Below are 18,183 nucleotides of genomic sequence, written 5' to 3' on the forward strand. Positions count from 1 at the left end.
GTCGAGGTTGGGCCGAGCCGGTGTGTCGCTTGAAACGAAACATCTCGAACGGGCCATGAATTGAAGATTTGGAATGGGCGGGCAGGTGGTGTGAAACTTGTCCATAATGCGTCTCCTTTTTTTGCCCCCTTTCCACAAATGGTAGAAAACACAGCAGGCCACACTTGACCTCTTTCATCGTTGCGTATTAGTCTTGAACTCTCTGCTATCTTAAACGCCCTCACGAGGTGTTTCTTCTCCGCAAAGTGACCTTTGAAAGGGAGTCGTCGAATCTGCCCTTTAAGTACACACGTCGCAATCGCAGCGCGTACTTTTGCATAAGCAACTTCATACTTAGACGGTGCCGCCTTTGGAACGCAAGAAAAACGCTTCATGTGGGCGCTAGTAAGGAGATGCTTGTCCTTGCAAGTCTCGTGGAAACGCTGAGGGTTGTGCACCCACGCCAGCTTGCTCTCCCCCTGTTTATTCATCAAGGTGTACATCCGGATCAGAGGCAGCCATAGTTAACGGACACCTAGTCCCATAACATAGTCTCGCAGATTGGCTGAATAGCCGCATGTGTGGAACTGAATTGTAAATTACGTTCCGAGGGCGATGAAACGAGCCCGTACTTGTGGAACCAGCCCGGTCCGGGGCATAGGGGTCCAGGCTAGCAAACCGATCTACGATATGCTGTACCCGGCATTGAAGGCCTCCCGAATCCGCCGTCGTAACTATGAAGCTTCTGGCGAATACATATTGATTCATCCAACAGCCCGATCGGTCTTGCCTGTCCCTGGTCCGATACACAGCTTGCGGTCGGCCATTAAGGTGCCTGGATATGGATATAGATATAGGAAAGTTGCGCACTTTCATCGTGGCGCATTAGTCCCGAACTCGAGGCCATCGTAGATGGAGGGGTCTGCTTTGCCGCAATGTTACCTTTGAAAGGGGGCCGTCAGATCTGCCCTTCAAGTACGCACGTCACAGACGCGGCATGTGGTGAGTGAGGCACGGTCGGCCATCAAATGTGTCTGAATATAAATATAGGGAATATGCGCGCCACTCGTTTGCCGGCTCCTGCGAATTGTAACGTACCGTACTGTCCGGTCCGACGTTCAGTAACGCCCGCCCCTCTTTCATTTTATTGGTTTCAATCTTACGTGAATCACACCCCGCAGCAGCTCATCTCCCTTTCTCACCTCCGCACGCCCTTCTCCTTCTTTCCGCCGCCGCTGCCGCCGCCGCCGTTTGAAGAGCCGGAACCCGACGACTCTTCCTTCTTACCGGTGCCCGCCAGGAAGGCGGCCATGTCGAAGTTACCCATAGGGTTGGCACCGGCATCACCGCCGCTGCCGAGGATACTGTTCATGGGGTTGCTCTTCTGGCGCTCCTCGAACTCGGCGCGCATTTCGGGGTCCACTGCGAGGAAGTATATCAACAACTGTTCAGGGGTTTGGGACGGGGAAGAATTGGCAGGTGGAGCAGAGAGGAGCGGTAAGCGGGAGAGGGGTTTGTTAACGTACTGTTATCGACGAGGTAGGGCATGCCGAGGAAGATACCCATACTGACGAGACCGAGGAGGATCATCGGGTTCTTGAGGATGGCGAACACCGAGACTGCATCGCACGAGTGTCAGCATTCTTTCCTCAACGCTAGGGAGCTTCCCAAGCGGTGCTACGCATCTCGTAACAATGCCGTTGAGCCCTCGAAACTGAGCACGACAATGTCAGGGAAGGGGGTTTGAAGGGAAGACCTACACTTGCTCCTCTCCATGAAGTAGTTCTTGCCGCCCAGGACCCGCAATTCGAAGCCCTTGCCGCCGCCCTCAAAGTCCTTGGAGGTGTACACCTCGCCGCGGTTGTCCCAGTCGTTGCCGCGGTACGTCTCCCACGCCGACAGGCTGCCGTCGGCGGCGACGTCTAGGCGCAACGGAGCGAAGGCGTGCGTCACGCAGTGGACGTCAACCAAGTACGACCCGGGCGCGGTGACGTTGGTAAAGACGAAGGTGTTCTTGACCGACAGCGGGGCGGAGAAGGAGGCGCCCAGGGCCGAGAGGGTCGCGCGCGTCGAGGGCGGGAGGGTGTAGGGATTCGGCAGGGCCGGGGACGAGGGCACCGAGAGAGTGATGGAGGCTGCGAGGGCGAGGGAGGACGCGGTACAGGCCGCAAGAGCGGTGAGGGACGCGAGGAGGCGCATCGCTCTCGGTGATGGTCTGTCTGCGGTTATAGGATTTCGAAGTCTACGGTTCGGTTTCGGTGGGATTACCCGGGAGCAGGTTCGAAGATTCAAATACCAATGTTCGAGTAAGATACGGGGGGATGAAAGGGGGTGAGAAGGGGAGGGTAGAGGAAGCTCGGACCGAAGAGGGTTCGATTTATGGTGGATATGGAGGTATAGATGAATGGCGGCGTGGGATGGAGCTTGGATCTGGTGAGAGTAACGGCCGCACAGGTTGGTGCAACATGCAAGTATGCTTCTGGCGTTGGGGCCCGTTGCCGACCAATCAGCTCCGGCGGGCGGATTATTGTCATCTGCCGCGCACCGGGGAGCGGCCCTCGTCGCCCCTCCCTGCCCACCAAACCCCATTCCAGAGCTGTCAAGTTCCAAGCTAGCAACAGCGGTCCCGGTGCGACGCTGAATAACGAACTTGTTTGCACCACAAGCTCTAGCACGTTTTTGAGAGCGTGCGGCGGCTCGCAGTGATCAAACCACCACTAACCGCCCACTAGGAAGTTGTGGCGTCGGCACGTTTTCATTTCTCCACGTGCCTCGTGAGTTGCCACAGGCAGCCGATCGCCAATCTCATCGGGAAGATCAGGAGGGAGGGGCTCGGGGGCATCACATTTCTTACCTTGCCTTGCTTCCCTGCTCGCACTCTGATGTTGGTGTGAGGGGACGCTGGTATGGCGACAGCGGGCGGGCCTAAAGAAGCTTGTTTCAAGCAGTTGCCCTGGATCGCCATGGTTTCGATCGATACATCACATTACACGAGGAATGGCAAGGGATGCGAAGCGATATTCACTTGTTGCTCCTCCGCCACTTCCGTCCCGATAATTTTCAGTAATATACGATTCGAAAGACAGATCAACGTTGCTTTTCCTACGGGTATTCGTTCTCTCATACAAGAAAAAAAAAATCCCCAATCCAGATGCATATACAAAAACACGTGCGCGCGCACGCTGTGCTTTTACCAGAAAGGTACTCAAGGGGGTATCCAACCAGGTCCGGGCAGAGCGTAAAGCAAGTGTGGTCGCTTTTCCCTCATTGTCTCGTCTAGTCTAACTTACGGCGCCAGCGGCGCATCCTCCTGCTTGGTCTCCGCCGCGGAGGCGGCCTTGCCGTTGGTCTTGGCGGAAGCGGCGTTCTTGAAGGACTGCTCAAAGTCGGCGATGATATCGTCAATGTGTTCCGTACCGACCGAAATACGGATGAGATCCTGTTGTGGGGTACCTTGTCAGTCACAGGCCCAGGTGTTGCGATATGTTTCTCTTTCGAGGAGATGGGGGATGAGAGGGCTTACCTCGCTGACACCGGAGCTCTTCTTCTCCTCGTCGGACAGCTGCTCGTGGGTCGTGGACCAGGGGCTGTCAGTGTTAGCAACGTACACCGCCCACAAGGGAGAAAGACAGAGAGAGAAAGAGCAAACGTTTCCGGGATTCCACTCACTGGATGGCCAAGGTCTTGGAGTCGCCAACGTTAGCGAGGTTGGAGATGAGCTTGAAGCCGTCGACGATCTGGCTGCCGGCGGCGCCGCCGCCCTTAACGCCGAAGCTGAGGACGCCGCCGAAACCGCGCTTGAGGTACTTCTTGGCCGTTTCGTGGTACGGGTGGCTCTCGAGGCCGGGGTACGAGACCCAGCTGACGTAGTCGCTGGCCTCGAGCCACTTGGCGAGGGCGAGGGCGTTCTGCGCGTGGCGCTCGGCGCGGAGGGAGAGCGTCTCGATGCCGATGATGAGCTGCTGGGCGGCGAAGGGGTTCAGCGAGGCGCCGAGGTCGCGTAGGATCTCGACGCGCGCGCGGATGATGAAGGTGATGGGGCCGAACGTCTCCCAGAATTTGAGGCCATGGTAGCCGTCGCTGGGCTCCGTCATCTGCGGGAAGCGGCCGTTGTCCCACTTGAACTTACCGCTATCGACGATGACGCCGCCGATGGTGGTGCCGTGGCCACCGATCCACTTGGTCGCCGAGTGAACGACGATGTCGGCGCCGTGCTCGATCGGGCGGATGAAGTAGCCGCCGGCGCCAAAGGTGTTATCAACCTGCGGACGGCGTGTTAGTCACCCACTCTCTACCTCTCTCTCCCTCACTTGAATACACGCAACAAGCAGGGCAGGCCGCTACTCACAATGACGGGAACGCCCTTCTCGTGGGCGACCTTGGCGATGGCCTCGAGGTCGGGCACGTTATACTTGGGGTTGCCTATGCTCTCGACGTAGACGGCCTTGGTCTTGTCGTCGATGGCGTTGGCAATGTCCTCGACGCGGTCGCCGTCGACGAACTTGGTGGTGATGCCGAGGCGCGGCAGGAACACCTTGAACTGGTTGTAGGTACCGCCGTACAGCAGCGAGGTCGAGACAATATTGTCACCGGCATGGGCAAGGGCACTAATAGCGATGAATTGGGCGGCCTGGCCGGACGAGGTGGCCAGCGCAGCCACACCGCCCTCGAGCGCGGCGATGCGCTTCTCAAAGACGTCGACCGTGGGCTACAGAGAGGTGTGTCAACGGGCGTCCTTGCTTTCTTGTTACACATGCAGAACAGGATTGGGACGAGAGGCATATACGTTCATAATACGGCTGTAGATGTTACCAAACTCCTTGAGGCCGAAGAGCCTTGCGCCGTGGGCCGAGTCATTGAAGGTGAAACTCTACATGTTGGGAGCTGCTGTCAGTTACTGCCTCCCTTTCTGCTCAAAACGCGCTGAACATCACGAACCGTGGTGGCGTAGATGGGAACAGCGCGCGAGTTGGTGGCTGGGTCGGGCTCCTGGCTGCGTCACGCAAGTCTTGTCAGTCTCGACGGCTTCAAAGCTCAAGACCCCCCCCCCCCCCCCACGAAGACCTGTTTGGGTTGAGTGATGTGTGAACGTACCCCGCATGGAGCTGTAGCGTCTCAAAGTTCTTGCTCAGTTCTTCGGCCATTGTGACTTTCTGGTTCGCTGTGGCAGGGAGAGATGAATGGGTATCAATGCGGAGAGGCAGGTGAGAAAAAGTTTCTCGGCGAAGGAAGGACAGCCGGGGAGGGAAAAGGGGAAAAGGGGAAAAGGGAAAAGCTTCCTTCTGGGAGCGTGTGACGGTAAGAGCAGATCGACGCGCTTAAAGACCAATGAGGGCCGGTAACCGGAGGCGCAGTCAGACGAAGAGCAGAGGCACAATCAGACGAAGAGGGGCAGCAGAAAGACGGGGAGGATTCGGACCAGCTACGATGATGCCATTGAGGGGAGATGACACCATCGAACGACCTTTCCATATGATTGCATCGTCCTTCTTCCTTTGACAAATGGGTCCAGCGATGTGCTGGTAATAATTCATGTATCCCTTCCCCATTGGGAGACACCCCTTGTAAGAACCCCTCCATCTGCCCTTAGCTCGCTCATGACAGACGGGGGGTCCAATACCGGTAGTGGGGCGAGGGTCCCAATGGCTTGGTCTGCTCTAGCATGGCAGCGAGATGAATCTAACGTAGGTTTGGTGGTGTTGCTGGGTGCGCGAAGAGAGCGCCGATTCAGGCATATGATGTGGGGTTTGGCCAGAGCACGCAATCGACGTTGAAATGTCACTTTGCGGGGCAGAGCAAGGGTGTCCTGTTAGCGCCATTGGGGAACATGACACACACGTTCTCAACCCCTACCCGTGTGTTTGGCTCGGCCTGGTGCTCCGCCGGTTATAAACAAGAATACTGAGTGCCTGGAGGGTCTTTGTTCCTTACAGAGGCAGCTTGATCTCGGAATGCTTGCCGCTTGCCTTCCTATGTGAGGAAGGCCTGCTGTAGGGGATATCAGGGTCGCCATCTGATTGTTTGTTGGTGGCTGGACATCCGGCGTAGTTTTGGGACGCGAAATGCCATGTCGACAACGGGATCGGGCTTCGACAGTTGGTCCGATAATTTCCACCGCGCCCTACGGCTGCGATGCCGCAGCGGTCGTCGGTCGGGAGACATGAACTGTGGACAAAGCAGCAGCCCGTGTCCCGCAGCGGCTGTCGCTCGATCTTGAGAGTGGGGAACTTGTACGATCTGGGCTCAGTGGCCCAAGGTGAAAATTGCAAAAGTGATCAGCTTCAGGCACGTCTGGAGCTTGAAAGATTGCTTGGTCGGTATAGGAGTTGTTCCTCGGATGTTTCCTTCATTGTTCACATATTCGGACAAGTACACCAAACTAACAAGTTATTCAGGTACTTGTTTCTCCGCCCATGTGTACAGCGGCAACTCGGCCAACCGAGTAAAAGATGTCGTAATAGGCGCTGAGCTCTTTTGACACCCTTCTGTCCGCTTGATTTAGTTTCGTTGCTGCGCTATTGCGTTTCTGACATCTACCTGACTAGACGAAGGTTATCATACCTACTTGTGTGTTTCATTGGTATCCTCCAGTTTCGTCTAGCTGACAACAGTACCATCAAAGAGAATATCTGACGGTGAAGAAGCGGTGCAGAAACTTGTTCTACTACTGTCACACAGATCCCATAGGCACGTAATGATGTAAATATCGCAGAGTTCATCAAGCCACCGTCCGCTCAAGCCCTATTCTGACCAGACCAGGTACTCTACAGGAACAACTTAGTACCTCTATACATACAGGTCTACTGTGTCTCAGATGGTTCCCAATGCAGTAACCAGTTCAAGTCCTCGATGTCCTCGATCTCGTGATCGTTAAACCATGGTGTCGAATGATCTGGTTCCATATCCCCGCACGCTTCCAAGAAATACTCGCCACTTCTCAACCATTCCGCTATGCCCTCTTCATTGCTAACTTCTGCCACGGATTGAGGCAGAGTGGTCTGAAGGTCTTCTGTATATATCTTGCTTCGATAAAGTTCCTCCCTTACCTTAGCTGAGAGGTCTTTCGAGATGAAATCGAACACCTCAATACGACACGCATAAGGAAGGTTAAGGAAAACGGTCGAAATGGACAGCAAAGTAGAATTCTCTGCGTCTCAGTGGTCGTTTTGCAAACAGCATCCCCTGGATACACAGCAGGAGGTCATCCATGTTGTTGTTGTGTTGTTGTCCCGCAGTAAGATATCTTTGAAAAGCTCACTCAGCTTGCTAGGGATCTGTTGTAGTCGGTTCTCAATCGTAAACAGACGGCCATCTCGTATTTCCTTGTCGAGGATATCCAGAACCAGAACGACCCAGATAAAGACACCATCAGCATTCTTCAGGATTTGGTCTTGGATCTTCTTGGTGAAATTCTCGGAATCTACCCTTCTAAGGTAGCTCCGGACGTATCTGTCCAAGTCTTCGTTGCGGCCTAACTGGTCCTCAACAGTCATCTTGAGACCATTATTGACTTTTATGTGAGGATAATGGCCACTGGAGAAACACATCCGTAGTTTGATATGGTTTTCGTGGGCGTCGTCTCCTAGATCCTCAAAGTACCTGACCATATCTTCAACCTGGTCCTCGCTGCACTCATCAAGAGCGTCGACAAAACAAGTCAGAGAGCGCTGGCCAAGGGACAAGATGGCGTTACGAAAGGGCCTTTTGAGGGTCTCGACTGCCGGGCATACTGTCTGGTCCAACGGGATGAGGCTCAGATCATCGAGGACGGTCTGCAAGTCGCGAAAACTTTCGAGGAGCTGCAGTAGCAAAGACCGGTATACCAGACCGAGTATTGTTTTTTCCAGCTCGTCGCCTCGAGCGTGGAAAAAGAAAGAAGCAGTAGCTTTGCCTGCCATTAGAGATTTCTTCGTCTTACTAAAAGTAAGTTTCATCCGGGTCGACTTTCCAGTGCCAGGCTTCCCGCTGATCCACAGGAAACCACAATGTTGCGATAGCTTTGGCGGATCAAGCCAATCCCTGTAAGCTTCGTGGTTGGGTAGCCATTCGCACGTTTTCCTATGCGCGGCTTTGATGGACGTATGCCGCGAGTCGAGTTGTTCAAATCTCAGCAGCTCCAACAAGTGCGCTCTGCGATCTTGTAGTTCCTGTTGCACTGCGAAGGTATCAGCCCCGCCTGTTGGTCGGACCTAATGATATACTCACTTTTACATGTTGTTGGTTCCCGCACGTCAGCGGCCAGCATTGCCTCGACCATGCTCGGAGCCATGGTGGAGAGTAGCTCTTTCGTGTAGGCTGCTGCCGTTGCCGCTGATGGAACATCTCTTCAAGTATCGAAGGCACCCCACTGGGCATGGACTCGTGCAATGCACGCAACTTCGAGACAGCGTTCAAAAGATCATGCGGGGCCACCTTTGGTATTGCAGTCCGCTGAACACGCTCGCCCGGTAAGATCTTGCCCAAGTCGTACTGTATCACCGTGGTGCCGACCACAACGTCGCCTAGCCGGATGTCAAAGCCGTCGCCAGGGACCCCGCCGCCGATGCCGACCATCAACCCCACGCGGATCGATGGGAGGCTCGAACGCATGTTGCTTGCCACGATTGCCGCGTTATTCGTGCCATACTGGCTCAAGGGTAAGCACGCCATGACGACGTTGTGCCTGCCGATGTCGCCTAGGACGTATTCGTTGGGGTCGTTGGCTATCTTGAACAGATCTCTGTGTTGGCGATCGAGAATGGCACGACTTGCAGCCAGCTCGATGTGAAGCGCACAGATCCACCCCACTGTATAATTGACGTGACGGCGTTCTCGGTCATCGCCGTTACAATCCAGCAGCGTTTTCGCTCGTTTCGCAATATCGGGTTGAGGAGAATCGTCACTGTCTCAGCTGTGGCCTCTTTTGCGGCCAGACGTTACCATGCTGACAGCATCGCTCGACAGATTGACGTTGCAGGGGTTCGTAGGACGTGCATATCTGTCATCTCCGCGGAGTGGTTGCGATTCGAGAACTATTCGAGTAGTCCGCAGACTTGATCATTTCAGCCCTAAGTAAGAACGAAACCAAAAAAGTGGCCAAATGAGACACCTGCAGTAATTGGTTGGTCACTGGCGCTCCCGCTGCCACCGTGAGCTTGGCGCCACTGCAGGCTGCGCCGCGACTGTACATCTTGAAGCATCAGAAGTCGATTCCCGCATTTAGCGCAGAGTCCTTGGAGAAGGCATCGTGGGGGTTGCCTGGAGTGAGTTTGTAGAATTATTTGGACAAGCGTTGCAGAAACAAACAACTCGGCTTCTGGTTGCCAAAAGCATTAAGACGGTCGGTCGGTCGTCCGACAAACCTCACACACAAGCCGATACTGACTAACACGCCAAAGATTGGAATGGACCAAGGACCAAGAGATTGAGGGCAAAAAGACTACAGAGCGGGGGCCTGCAGAACAGTAATAATACGGATGGCATCTAAGTCCTGTTGAAGCAAGCAACCAACCCAAAGCCCAATCGTATTCAAACAACACGTAATTCCTAATAATCCTGTGTCAACCATGTGACAGGCCAATATACAACATAACCGCCCTACTACAGAGAGGGCTCCACCTATTGGACCCCCCTATTTTCGCTCCTAGATTTCGTTGTGAACCAGTCATCTAGACAAGGTTCACGTCACTAAAGCTCGGGCTATGGATGCGCATCTCATCGATTTCCCATAGTTTCTTTCGGTCGTTCTTGCGGTCCCAGGATGGCATCCGCTTGGTCCGGATAAGCTCGACAGAAGCCCCCCGCCGTCGCTCCTCGAGAGTGGCGTGGAAGGACTTGAAGGAGTCAGCGTGGGTGATTACGCGGACTCTTTCATCTGAGGAGGGGGGCCACCGGCGGTGGGCTTGCGGAACCCCGTCTTGAAAACGTCCTTGGCCATGAGCAGGGTGGTTCCCGACCAGAGGACGAACTGGAATGCCGCGAAGACAGTGTCGGCGCGGGCAGCACCGCATACGGAGCCGCGGCAGAAGAGGAGCTTGCTGAGGAAGACGGCGAGGGCGATGAAACCGGAGAAGTAGAAAAGTACGTTGAGCGCCTCGAAGCCAACGGCGGCCCAGGGGTGGGATGCTATGTTTAGTCAGTCAACCGTCCACAATCTCACTCTCTTTCCAAAGCCAGGAAAAGGAAGACTCACCTCTGGGAGCAAACTTGGGGACCACCTCGAGGTAGGCGATGGAGATGAAAGAAAAGAGGGGGGTAAAGATCAGGAAGTTAATCTGAGACGGGGACGACGTCATGGTATCCATGTTGTACCAGTTGGCGACTGCAAAGCACGCCGCAGTCAGTTCATGATCAAGTTTCCACCACGAAAGCCAGCCACCGTGGTAGACCGGCTTCCTATAGCAGGTTTCCTATCACGTACCAAAGGCCGAGAGACCGAGGATCACCAACGCCAGAACACCCTGGACGATTCGGAGAGGAAGCATAAGACCCATCTTGTCGGCGGTTTTCGTTATCGTTTCGTTTTGACAGACTCGTAAAGGCTTCGTCAAGGTAGGAAGGAACAGGAGAATCGGAAGTGAAATAAAGAATAGTAGTAGGATAAATATAAATATAAGCTGGCCCCCAGTGCGCTGTTTGAAGAAGTGAAGAATGAAGGATGACAAGAGAGAGAACAGGTGGAAACGGTCAGGCGGGAGAAGGACCAAGAAAAGGGCAACGCAAGCATGAAGGAGGGGAAATCATGGATGCTTTTGTATGGACGGGCAGTCCCATCTTCTCGATGTGTCCCTGTCCGAGTGTTTGAGAGGCGGAACATGTACGGATAGGTCATGGCATTTGGCCCATCACTGGGCGCTCGCCCTCCAAGGGTCTGTCTGTGGAATGCACGGCCTGATACCTCTGAAATGCATCTGAAACGGGTCTCCCTGGGGCAGTCGCCATGCGCGCCATCCAGATGGGGAAAAGATGGTGTGGAGCAAGGCCTGTTGAGCCAATCCTAGCGGTCGACATCGATAGAGCCTCCTTTTCATGCGGGACCAAGGCTTGGCGTTGGTAGGTTACGCGCAGCCAGAATGGTATCGGGGATGGGCCCTGTTGGTTTCCTGGAGGCTTTTGCGAGAGAGAGAGAGTGCTGATTGGCCTCGTGGCAGGCTCACATGGAAGGGTAGGAACGGGGGGTTTTCTAATCGGCAAGATGCCCGCATTTGTTGGACGACAAGGCTCAGTACTATAGCCGACCGGGGTGAATCAGCGACACGGCGCAAGCGCGCGGCGATTTATTATTTTCTTTTATTTCTCTTACAATGCAGGCGAGTAAGAGGCACAGTCATACACACACACACTCACTCACTCACACGTAAGGTTCCTTACCTACCGGGTACGATCAGAGCATACGAATACCTGGCGGTATGCAGAAAGGCGGAGGACGGATGGATATGAAGAGTCATTGTATGTATGCTTCCTCATGCGTTCAGACATGCAGGAACGGCGATATTGGGCGAACCGATTCGGGGGCCCGGATTAACCTAGGTTGCATTGCACCTGCTTGCTGCCAGTAGCTGCCGAAAGTACCGGCACGTGCTCGCCTCAATCGTCTTTACACGAGAGAGAGAGGTGTGTGGGCTAGGTTTGGAAAGATTTGGGGCGAAGGGCCGAAGCGGGGATCTTCAGACCGAGACACACGGCGAGATGACAGAACGGGGCGACAAGCGAGGTTCGCAAATGGGCTCTGAGGGTTTGAGACCGGAGAACAGCGAGTCTTGAGATGCCAAGCATCATTTGCCCTCGGACGCCAAGGCTGCATTTTCGACAACGGCGACAACGACTACGGCAACGAAGACGAGAGCCCCTGCGCAATCTCGTGTTGTGGGCGTTGAAACAAAACGAGTAGTGACAAGAGGCAAAACGTAGCAGCAAAGAGGGCAAGCCGCGACAACTGAGCGGGTTGCGGTTGCGTGGAACACACTGAACATGGAATAGCGCGGGAGAAGGTGATTAGGGGGGACCAGAGACCAAGAAAGCGAACGCCTACCTATATGTGGTACGGACTGCAATGTACGATGTAGTACCGGCATGGTGGGCAGGAGATGGTGGGAAGAACAAGAGAAGTGTCCGAACGCCCGATGTTTCGATTCACGCTTCGGCGGGCAGGTTGTGGGCTGCTACCCAGGTAGGTAGTATTCGTATCCGAGTAATACTAGTTCAAGTGGGGTCAGTGTAGCTATCAAACCTTGTCGCGTCTCGCCTTGGGCCACCAGGGTGGATACGCCAAGCCAAGAATAGGACCAGCAGAAGAGAGAGAGAGAGAGATAGAGGTTGATACAATTCCTCGCTCAGGTTACACTAGAAGGGCGAATGGCCCATTGTTGCCTCCTCGACAAAAAGAGAGAGAGCCCGAGTTTCCTCGCGGGACACTCGAAACAGCTTTGGCAAGGCGACGCGCATGCGCGGCTGGAGAGGAACCTCCAAGCTCCCATGGTTTCTTTGAATCGCAACGCGCCGTACCCTCGCAAGAAAACTGGGGGCCGCCGCCGTCCGTCCACTTCCTGTTGGCTGTTCTTAAAAAAGCTGTGAGACGCCGCACAACCGACTCCCAGACTCAGTCCGATACTTGAGGTGCCAAGTTGCCAAGACGTCTCCTTCGGTAGACCCTTCACCTCGGCCTGCCTGGTCTCCTTCCCGCCCTGCTGACACATACCTCCATCCCAAGGTCGTAGCGTAGAGTACGTGGTAGTAGGTAGGTGTAGATGCAGGCCTCCCTCCCCCATCCGTCTGTGTGTTTCACCACTCTGCTCGCTGCAACAGCGGTCCTCGTTGCCGGCTTGGCTACCTTCGGGACTACTACTCTGCCAAAAGCTTCGCCTCGCCAAGACGTCTTGTCAGAAAGGCTTGGGACTCCTGGGCATCTCATGCCCCTTTTCAAGCTTTCTGCCCATCGGCCGGCCACCCCTGACGTCGATTCCCCCATACATACGGATAGTAATATTGGCATCTCTGATCGGGCGCACGAGAAGGTCTTGGCCACCACCGGAACTAGACCCGTTACTGTCTTCCGTGGAACCTCGACGAAGCGCTGGGGGGGGTCGATTCTGAAATCCTCGTCTTGCCGCTGCCTTCTCATGCAACGGCGGCCATGATGCCTGCATCAGACGCACGGAGAGAGACAGGCATATGGACAGAGAGATCGAGTCGGGGCCGTCCCATACAGATTGAGATGGTGTTCCTTATTCTCGCAAACCCGAAAGATGGTTATATTTCCCCACCCGGGAGAAGATCTGACATTGATTCCGTAGCATCTCATGTCGCCTCAGTTGCCGCCTCGTTTCAACCTCGCTGTCTGCCTAGGGACATAATATTATACGCGAAGAAACGAAAAAGCTTCGGCAGGTCTGTCATCCCGGGCCTGCCCTTCCGATCGAAAAAAGAACTCGAAGCGACGCCAGCCCGTCGACGCTTTTCTGGCCGCGCTTTTTGCTAATAAGCAGCGTTCCCCTCTGGTATTCTTGTTGTTTTTTTTGGGCCAAGGCGGCCCGACTCTCCTGAGTGTCCGGTTCTCTTGAGACGACATGCTGGAAAATGAACAACTGGCCTAGGCTAGGTCATCCCGAAAAGCCCTCACGAGTCATCCCAGGGCCCTTTTTTATGCCTGCGCACGCAGAGTCGTGCCCGGCGTACTTCCTGATCAGACGCGACTCAAGACACAGACGCTTGTTTTGTGTTTGTTCCGTTCCACCATCGCCGTTTCCTGTCTCACCGTCTACTTATCACATTGGGTCCGTCAAAGCTGTCGTGGCCTACATACAGTTAGGATCTGTCAATAACTTGTCGCCCGGTTGTACAAGAAGCCTAAAAATCACCGGTCAAGCGGGGAACTCCATCGGCCAACTATAGTAACTCGGCCACCCGCTACATCAATAAGCTGCGTCGCCCAGCTTTCGAACCATCTTGATATACCGGCCTGCTTGTCGCACTTGGGGATATCTCATCTTCTGGGCCGAGCTATCCATGTCTTTCCTCTGGATGAACGCAAATCCCAGCCTCCAAGAGTTGGAAATAGGCCAAGGTAGCTAATGACGCTCAGTCAGCTCTTCTACCGGTGTAATCAGATCCAAGCCACCAACATGGAGTCTGACAGGATGAGCCCCAAATGAGATAGAGCCTTGAGTTATTTACAGGCCAAGAAAAAGTCTCTTGCAAACCGCCTATAGAAAGAAGGAGTGCAGATCCGTGATCAATCCAGTGTTAGTAAGCGCTGCTGACTTTACTGCTATCGCAATGTGTACTCATTGTAGACACTCTTCCTTAGCAAACAGGCGTCAGGGCGGGCCCGTAGCAGGTGGCTTCTTCGGTCCATTCCGCGTTACGGTGTCCAATAACCCCCGCCCGGGGCGAGACAGAAGCTCTGCGCCCGGACGTGAGCCTCCAACATCTGGCATGTGAGACAGCTTCCACCGTCTGCCACATGGTTAGTCAGTGTATCGTTTAATCGACAACATGCCTAACGTAAGCAAGTCAACGCCCCTCAGTGAGCACATAGAACAGAACCTTCACTGAGGAAAACCAACGACAAGGATGGACATGGGAATTGTCAGGGTTTCCGCTTCGAACAAGGAAGTCGAGCACCGTCCTATTCGCATTTGGCCTTGCCTACACAGTACCTACAGTACATACCGGTACATCCACCACCTAGGTACTCAGCGGTGGTCTGTCTGGCTGGGATGTGCCCTGTCGAGGGTATATTTGATTAACGAATAGCCCCGTTTGCCTACTAGCCATCACGAATACCTCTCTTATGTACATCCGTCTCCGAGGATGGTGTGATAGGTCGCTCCAAGCCGTGATGATATTGCATCTATGTACAAGAAGTCACCGGTCAGTTATCGATAATGTCGAAATCCATAACTCACATGTAAAATCTTGTTCAGCGTCGAGTGTCGCAGCTGGAGCCGTCTCATATTGTCAGAGTCTCGACAGTAACTCCTCCCATACTGCCAGAGTCTCAACAGTAAGCTAATGTGCATGCACGCAACGCCCTCCACGTGGGCACTTCGCAGTGAGGTCATGGACGGCGGTCCACGGGGCAGCTTTCCCCATTCTTTAGAATCTCCGACCCAGAAACCCTCAGCTTTCAGCCCCCCTTTCCTCCGCTGCTAGCCTCCCCAGCACTCCCCGCAAGCCACTGCATTCAACGCCCCTTGACAAGCAGGTTAGGACCTACCACAGCCTATCAGGTCTCCCCAAATCACTGTAGCGATGTCTCCATCTGGGGTTACCGAGGACCTTTGGTGGAACCTTGGTCGCTCTGCACAGCTGTGCCTCGGTCCATGCTCCTCACGGCCTCGCTCATTGGATCCCCCCCCCCCATTCCCCCCATTTACGTCTTTTACGGGGATATTCGGTTCTCCAGCTCCTTGGTGTTTGTCTACCTACCTGAATGTAGTCCGAGTCTCCGACTACCAATTCTTGAACAAGAAAGCCTCTCCCTCCCCCTCTCAACCTTTTGATTCTTCTATTTTCTTTTTTTTCGTTCCGACCTCTACACCCTCATCATCTACTTTCCCCCCCATCCCAGGATATCCTCCATACATCCATTTCTTGGGTTTCCAGGGTCCATCTAATCTTTCGCAACAGCGTCCCTTTGCGCTGCCACTCCCCCTCCAACGCATCGGCCGCGGCATCTCAGTAGATCGGCGTCAGCAAACAAGCGAATAATCCTCTGCATTCCCGGCCGCCAATAAACACCCTCACTAAAGTCCACTGCCGGTCTCGGATATGGCTCCCTCAAAAGACATCGCCGCATACATACAGGAGCTGGCCACCCCGCCGCCTCCAGGTTCCCCTTACGGCCTGCCAGTCCCCGGTTCTGAGAAGGAGGGTCGCAGCGCAATTTACCGTCATTGGCGCTTCCGCGACGGTCCTCTGCTGTCCACATTTGATTCCGCTACCCAGACCGTCCACGACCTGTTCGAAGATGCTGCCAAGAAGCGCCCCAGCGCGAGGTGCCTGGGTCACCGAGCTTGGAACGCTGCCACCAAGGAATGGGACAACAAGTACACCTGGCAGACGTATGCCGAGGTTGCCGAGCGCCGTAAGAACTTTGGTGCCGGGCTCGTAGAAGTCCACCAGAAGATTGGCATCACCAGCGACCACTACGGCGTTGGCCTGTGGTCCCAGAACCGTCCCGAATGGCACATCGCTGGTACGTTTGCCGTTCCGCCCCTGTCAAGAGCGCATGCTAACTTGGATTGCGGCCAGATCTCGGCGCTGCGTCCCAGTCCCTCTTTACCGTCTCCCTGTACGAGACCCTCGGCCCCGATACGACTGAGTACATCATTAACCACGCCAACCTGACTTGCGTCATTACGTCCTTGCCGCACATCCCCGTTCTGCTGAAGCTTTCGCCGAGACTCCCCTCTCTCAAAGTCATTATTTCCCTCGACCCCTTGGACGCTGGCGAGCCTGACGGCTACTCTAAGCTGTCTGTCCTGAATGGTATCGCTGCCCAACATGGCATTCAGATCCACTCCATGGCCGGCATCGAGGAGCTTGGCCTCAAGTCTGCCCGCCCCATGCGTCCCCCACGTTCGACCGACTGCGTTACAATCAACTACACCTCGGGGACGACAGGAATGCCCAAGGGTGTTGTTCTGACTCACGGCAATGCCGTTTCCGGCATTGCAGCCGCGAGATCGTCCGGGACAGTCACTTACAAGGACGTTCATATCTCCTATCTGCCTTTGGCTCACATTTACGGGAGAATGGTCGACCAATGCGCCTTGGCCGAGGGTGCTGCTGTTGGCTTCTTCCGTGGTGATATCGTTGGACTGGTCGACGACATGAAGATTCTCGAGCCAACAGGTCTCATGTCCGTCCCACGGTTGTTCAACCGCTTTAATTCGGCCATCCGGGCCGCCACCATCGACGCCGACGGTATCAAGGGATCCCTGTCCCGCCAGGTTATCAGCACCAAGAAGGCAAACATGAAGTTGCCTGTGGGCAAGGCGAGCAACTCCCACTTTCTGTATGACAGAATCTGGACTCCCAAGGTTCGTGCCGCTGTCGGTCTCAAGAAGGCCCACAGCATGGTGAGTGGTAGCGCTCAGCTGGATCCCGACGTGCACGAGTTCCTCCGAGCCGCCTTTGGCAATCACTTTGTCCAGGGCTATGGCCTGACGGAGACCTACGCCGTCTCGACCGTCCAGCTGAGGGGCGATTTTAGCTTGGGCAATATCGGACCGCCCGCCCCCTGCAACGAGATTTGTCTGGAGTCCGTTCCCGACTTCGACTACCATGTTACCGACAAGCCGTACCCGCGTGGTGAGATCCTTCTTCGTGGCCCTAACATCTTCCAGGAGTACTACAAAAATGAGGAGGAGACAAACAAGGCCTTCGATGCCGACGGCTGGTTCCACACGGGAGATATTGGCGAGGTCGACAATATGGGTCGCTTCAAGATCATCGACCGAAAGAAGAACGTGCTCAAGCTCTCTCAAGGAGAGTACATATCTCCAGAGCGCATCGAGAACGTCTACCTTGGTAGCACCAATCTGGCGGCCATGGCCTACGTCCATGGCGACCCGGCCCAGTCGTGCCTTGTCGCCATCTTCGGCGTCGATCCCGAGCACTTTGCGCCGTTCGCCAGCAAGGTCTTGAAGAAGAAAATCGATATGACCGACCTCGCAGCGATCAAGGCTGCTGGCGCTGACCCCAAAGTCAAGAAGGCTTTCCTTGCGGAGCTCGACAAGATCGGCCGAAGCCACAAGTTCAACAGCTACGAGCGCGTGCGCAATGTCTACCTGACGATTGATCCTTTCACTGTCGACAATGAGCTATTGACGCCTACGTACGTGGAAACAGCGCAGCCTTTTATGTACATTTGCTAACAGTGTGGGAACAGTCTTAAAATGAAGAGACCGCAGGCTGCCAAGGCATTCCGTGAGCAGATCGATAAGATGTACGAGGAGGTCAACGACGCGCCTTCGGCCAAGCCCAAGCTCTAAAAGGGCCCTACTATGGGTTGGTGTTGGCTAATGTTGTCTCATGTGCGGGCTATGTGTACTGTACCATATGACTTGATCTACTGGCTTTATAGGGTTCAAATCGCATGTGTCTTGAAAGAATACTATTAAACCTCCTCACTAAGCCTGCCACGTGGTTGATCACATCTCAATTCAGCTATAAAAACAAAGCACTTGTTACAGATGTAAATTAAATAGCATGTCCTTC

The 18,183-nt window shown here is 54.6% G+C and overlaps 8 protein-coding genes across 8 annotated transcripts; 1 reads left to right on the plus strand and 7 right to left on the minus strand.

Moving 5' to 3' along the window:
* Positions 1-1,177: 1,177 nt before the first annotated feature.
* LY79DRAFT_666447 (uncharacterized protein) lies at positions 1,178-2,178 on the minus strand (the record flags this gene model as incomplete). The annotated part of the gene is made up of 3 exons (XM_060563227.1): positions 1,178-1,401; positions 1,506-1,598; positions 1,740-2,178. The coding sequence occupies 3 exons, from the start codon at positions 2,176-2,178 to the stop codon at positions 1,178-1,180; spliced, it is 756 nt and encodes a 251-aa protein (XP_060418377.1).
* A 1,087-nt stretch (positions 2,179-3,265) lies between these two features.
* LY79DRAFT_507242 (O-acetylhomoserine aminocarboxypropyltransferase/cysteine synthase) lies at positions 3,266-5,123 on the minus strand (the record flags this gene model as incomplete). Its single annotated transcript, XM_060553808.1, has 7 exons — positions 3,266-3,418; positions 3,503-3,566; positions 3,649-4,241; positions 4,328-4,687; positions 4,766-4,849; positions 4,918-4,972; positions 5,074-5,123. 7 exons carry the CDS (start codon positions 5,121-5,123, stop codon positions 3,266-3,268), a joined length of 1,359 nt encoding a protein of 452 aa, XP_060418378.1.
* Positions 5,124-6,673: 1,550 nt separating this feature from the next.
* On the minus strand, positions 6,674-8,206 carry LY79DRAFT_540469 (uncharacterized protein). The gene has a single exon (XM_060556867.1). The coding sequence runs from the start codon at positions 7,911-7,913 to the stop codon at positions 7,134-7,136; it is 780 nt and encodes a 259-aa protein (XP_060418379.1). The 5' UTR covers positions 7,914-8,206; the 3' UTR covers positions 6,674-7,133.
* On the minus strand, positions 8,030-8,794 carry LY79DRAFT_350236 (uncharacterized protein). The gene has a single exon (XM_060552641.1). It carries the CDS (start codon positions 8,626-8,628, stop codon positions 8,146-8,148), a length of 483 nt encoding a protein of 160 aa, XP_060418380.1. The 5' UTR covers positions 8,629-8,794; the 3' UTR covers positions 8,030-8,145.
* A 1,020-nt stretch (positions 8,795-9,814) lies between these two features.
* Positions 9,815-10,451, minus strand: LY79DRAFT_576444 (marvel domain-containing protein; the record flags this gene model as incomplete). The annotated part of the gene is made up of 3 exons (XM_060559797.1): positions 9,815-10,083; positions 10,151-10,279; positions 10,379-10,451. 3 exons carry the CDS (start codon positions 10,449-10,451, stop codon positions 9,815-9,817), a joined length of 471 nt encoding a protein of 156 aa, XP_060418381.1.
* An 817-nt stretch (positions 10,452-11,268) lies between these two features.
* On the minus strand, positions 11,269-12,279 carry LY79DRAFT_540475 (uncharacterized protein). The gene has a single exon (XM_060556868.1). It carries the CDS (start codon positions 12,030-12,032, stop codon positions 11,733-11,735), a length of 300 nt encoding a protein of 99 aa, XP_060418382.1. The 5' UTR covers positions 12,033-12,279; the 3' UTR covers positions 11,269-11,732.
* A 297-nt stretch (positions 12,280-12,576) lies between these two features.
* LY79DRAFT_350278 (uncharacterized protein) lies at positions 12,577-13,305 on the minus strand. The gene has a single exon (XM_060552642.1). It carries the CDS (start codon positions 13,076-13,078, stop codon positions 12,611-12,613), a length of 468 nt encoding a protein of 155 aa, XP_060418383.1. The 5' UTR covers positions 13,079-13,305; the 3' UTR covers positions 12,577-12,610.
* A 2,020-nt stretch (positions 13,306-15,325) lies between these two features.
* On the plus strand, positions 15,326-18,183 carry LY79DRAFT_540489 (AMP-binding enzyme). The gene is made up of 3 exons (XM_060556869.1): positions 15,326-16,156; positions 16,213-17,800; positions 17,855-18,183. Exons 1-3 carry the CDS (start codon positions 15,730-15,732, stop codon positions 17,955-17,957), a joined length of 2,118 nt encoding a protein of 705 aa, XP_060418384.1. The 5' UTR covers positions 15,326-15,729; the 3' UTR covers positions 17,958-18,183.

The sequence above is a fragment of the Colletotrichum navitas genome (assembly GCF_030913465.1).
Source record: "Colletotrichum navitas strain CBS 125086 chromosome Unknown LY79scaffold_7, whole genome shotgun sequence".
NCBI lineage: Eukaryota > Fungi > Ascomycota > Sordariomycetes > Glomerellales > Glomerellaceae > Colletotrichum > Colletotrichum navitas.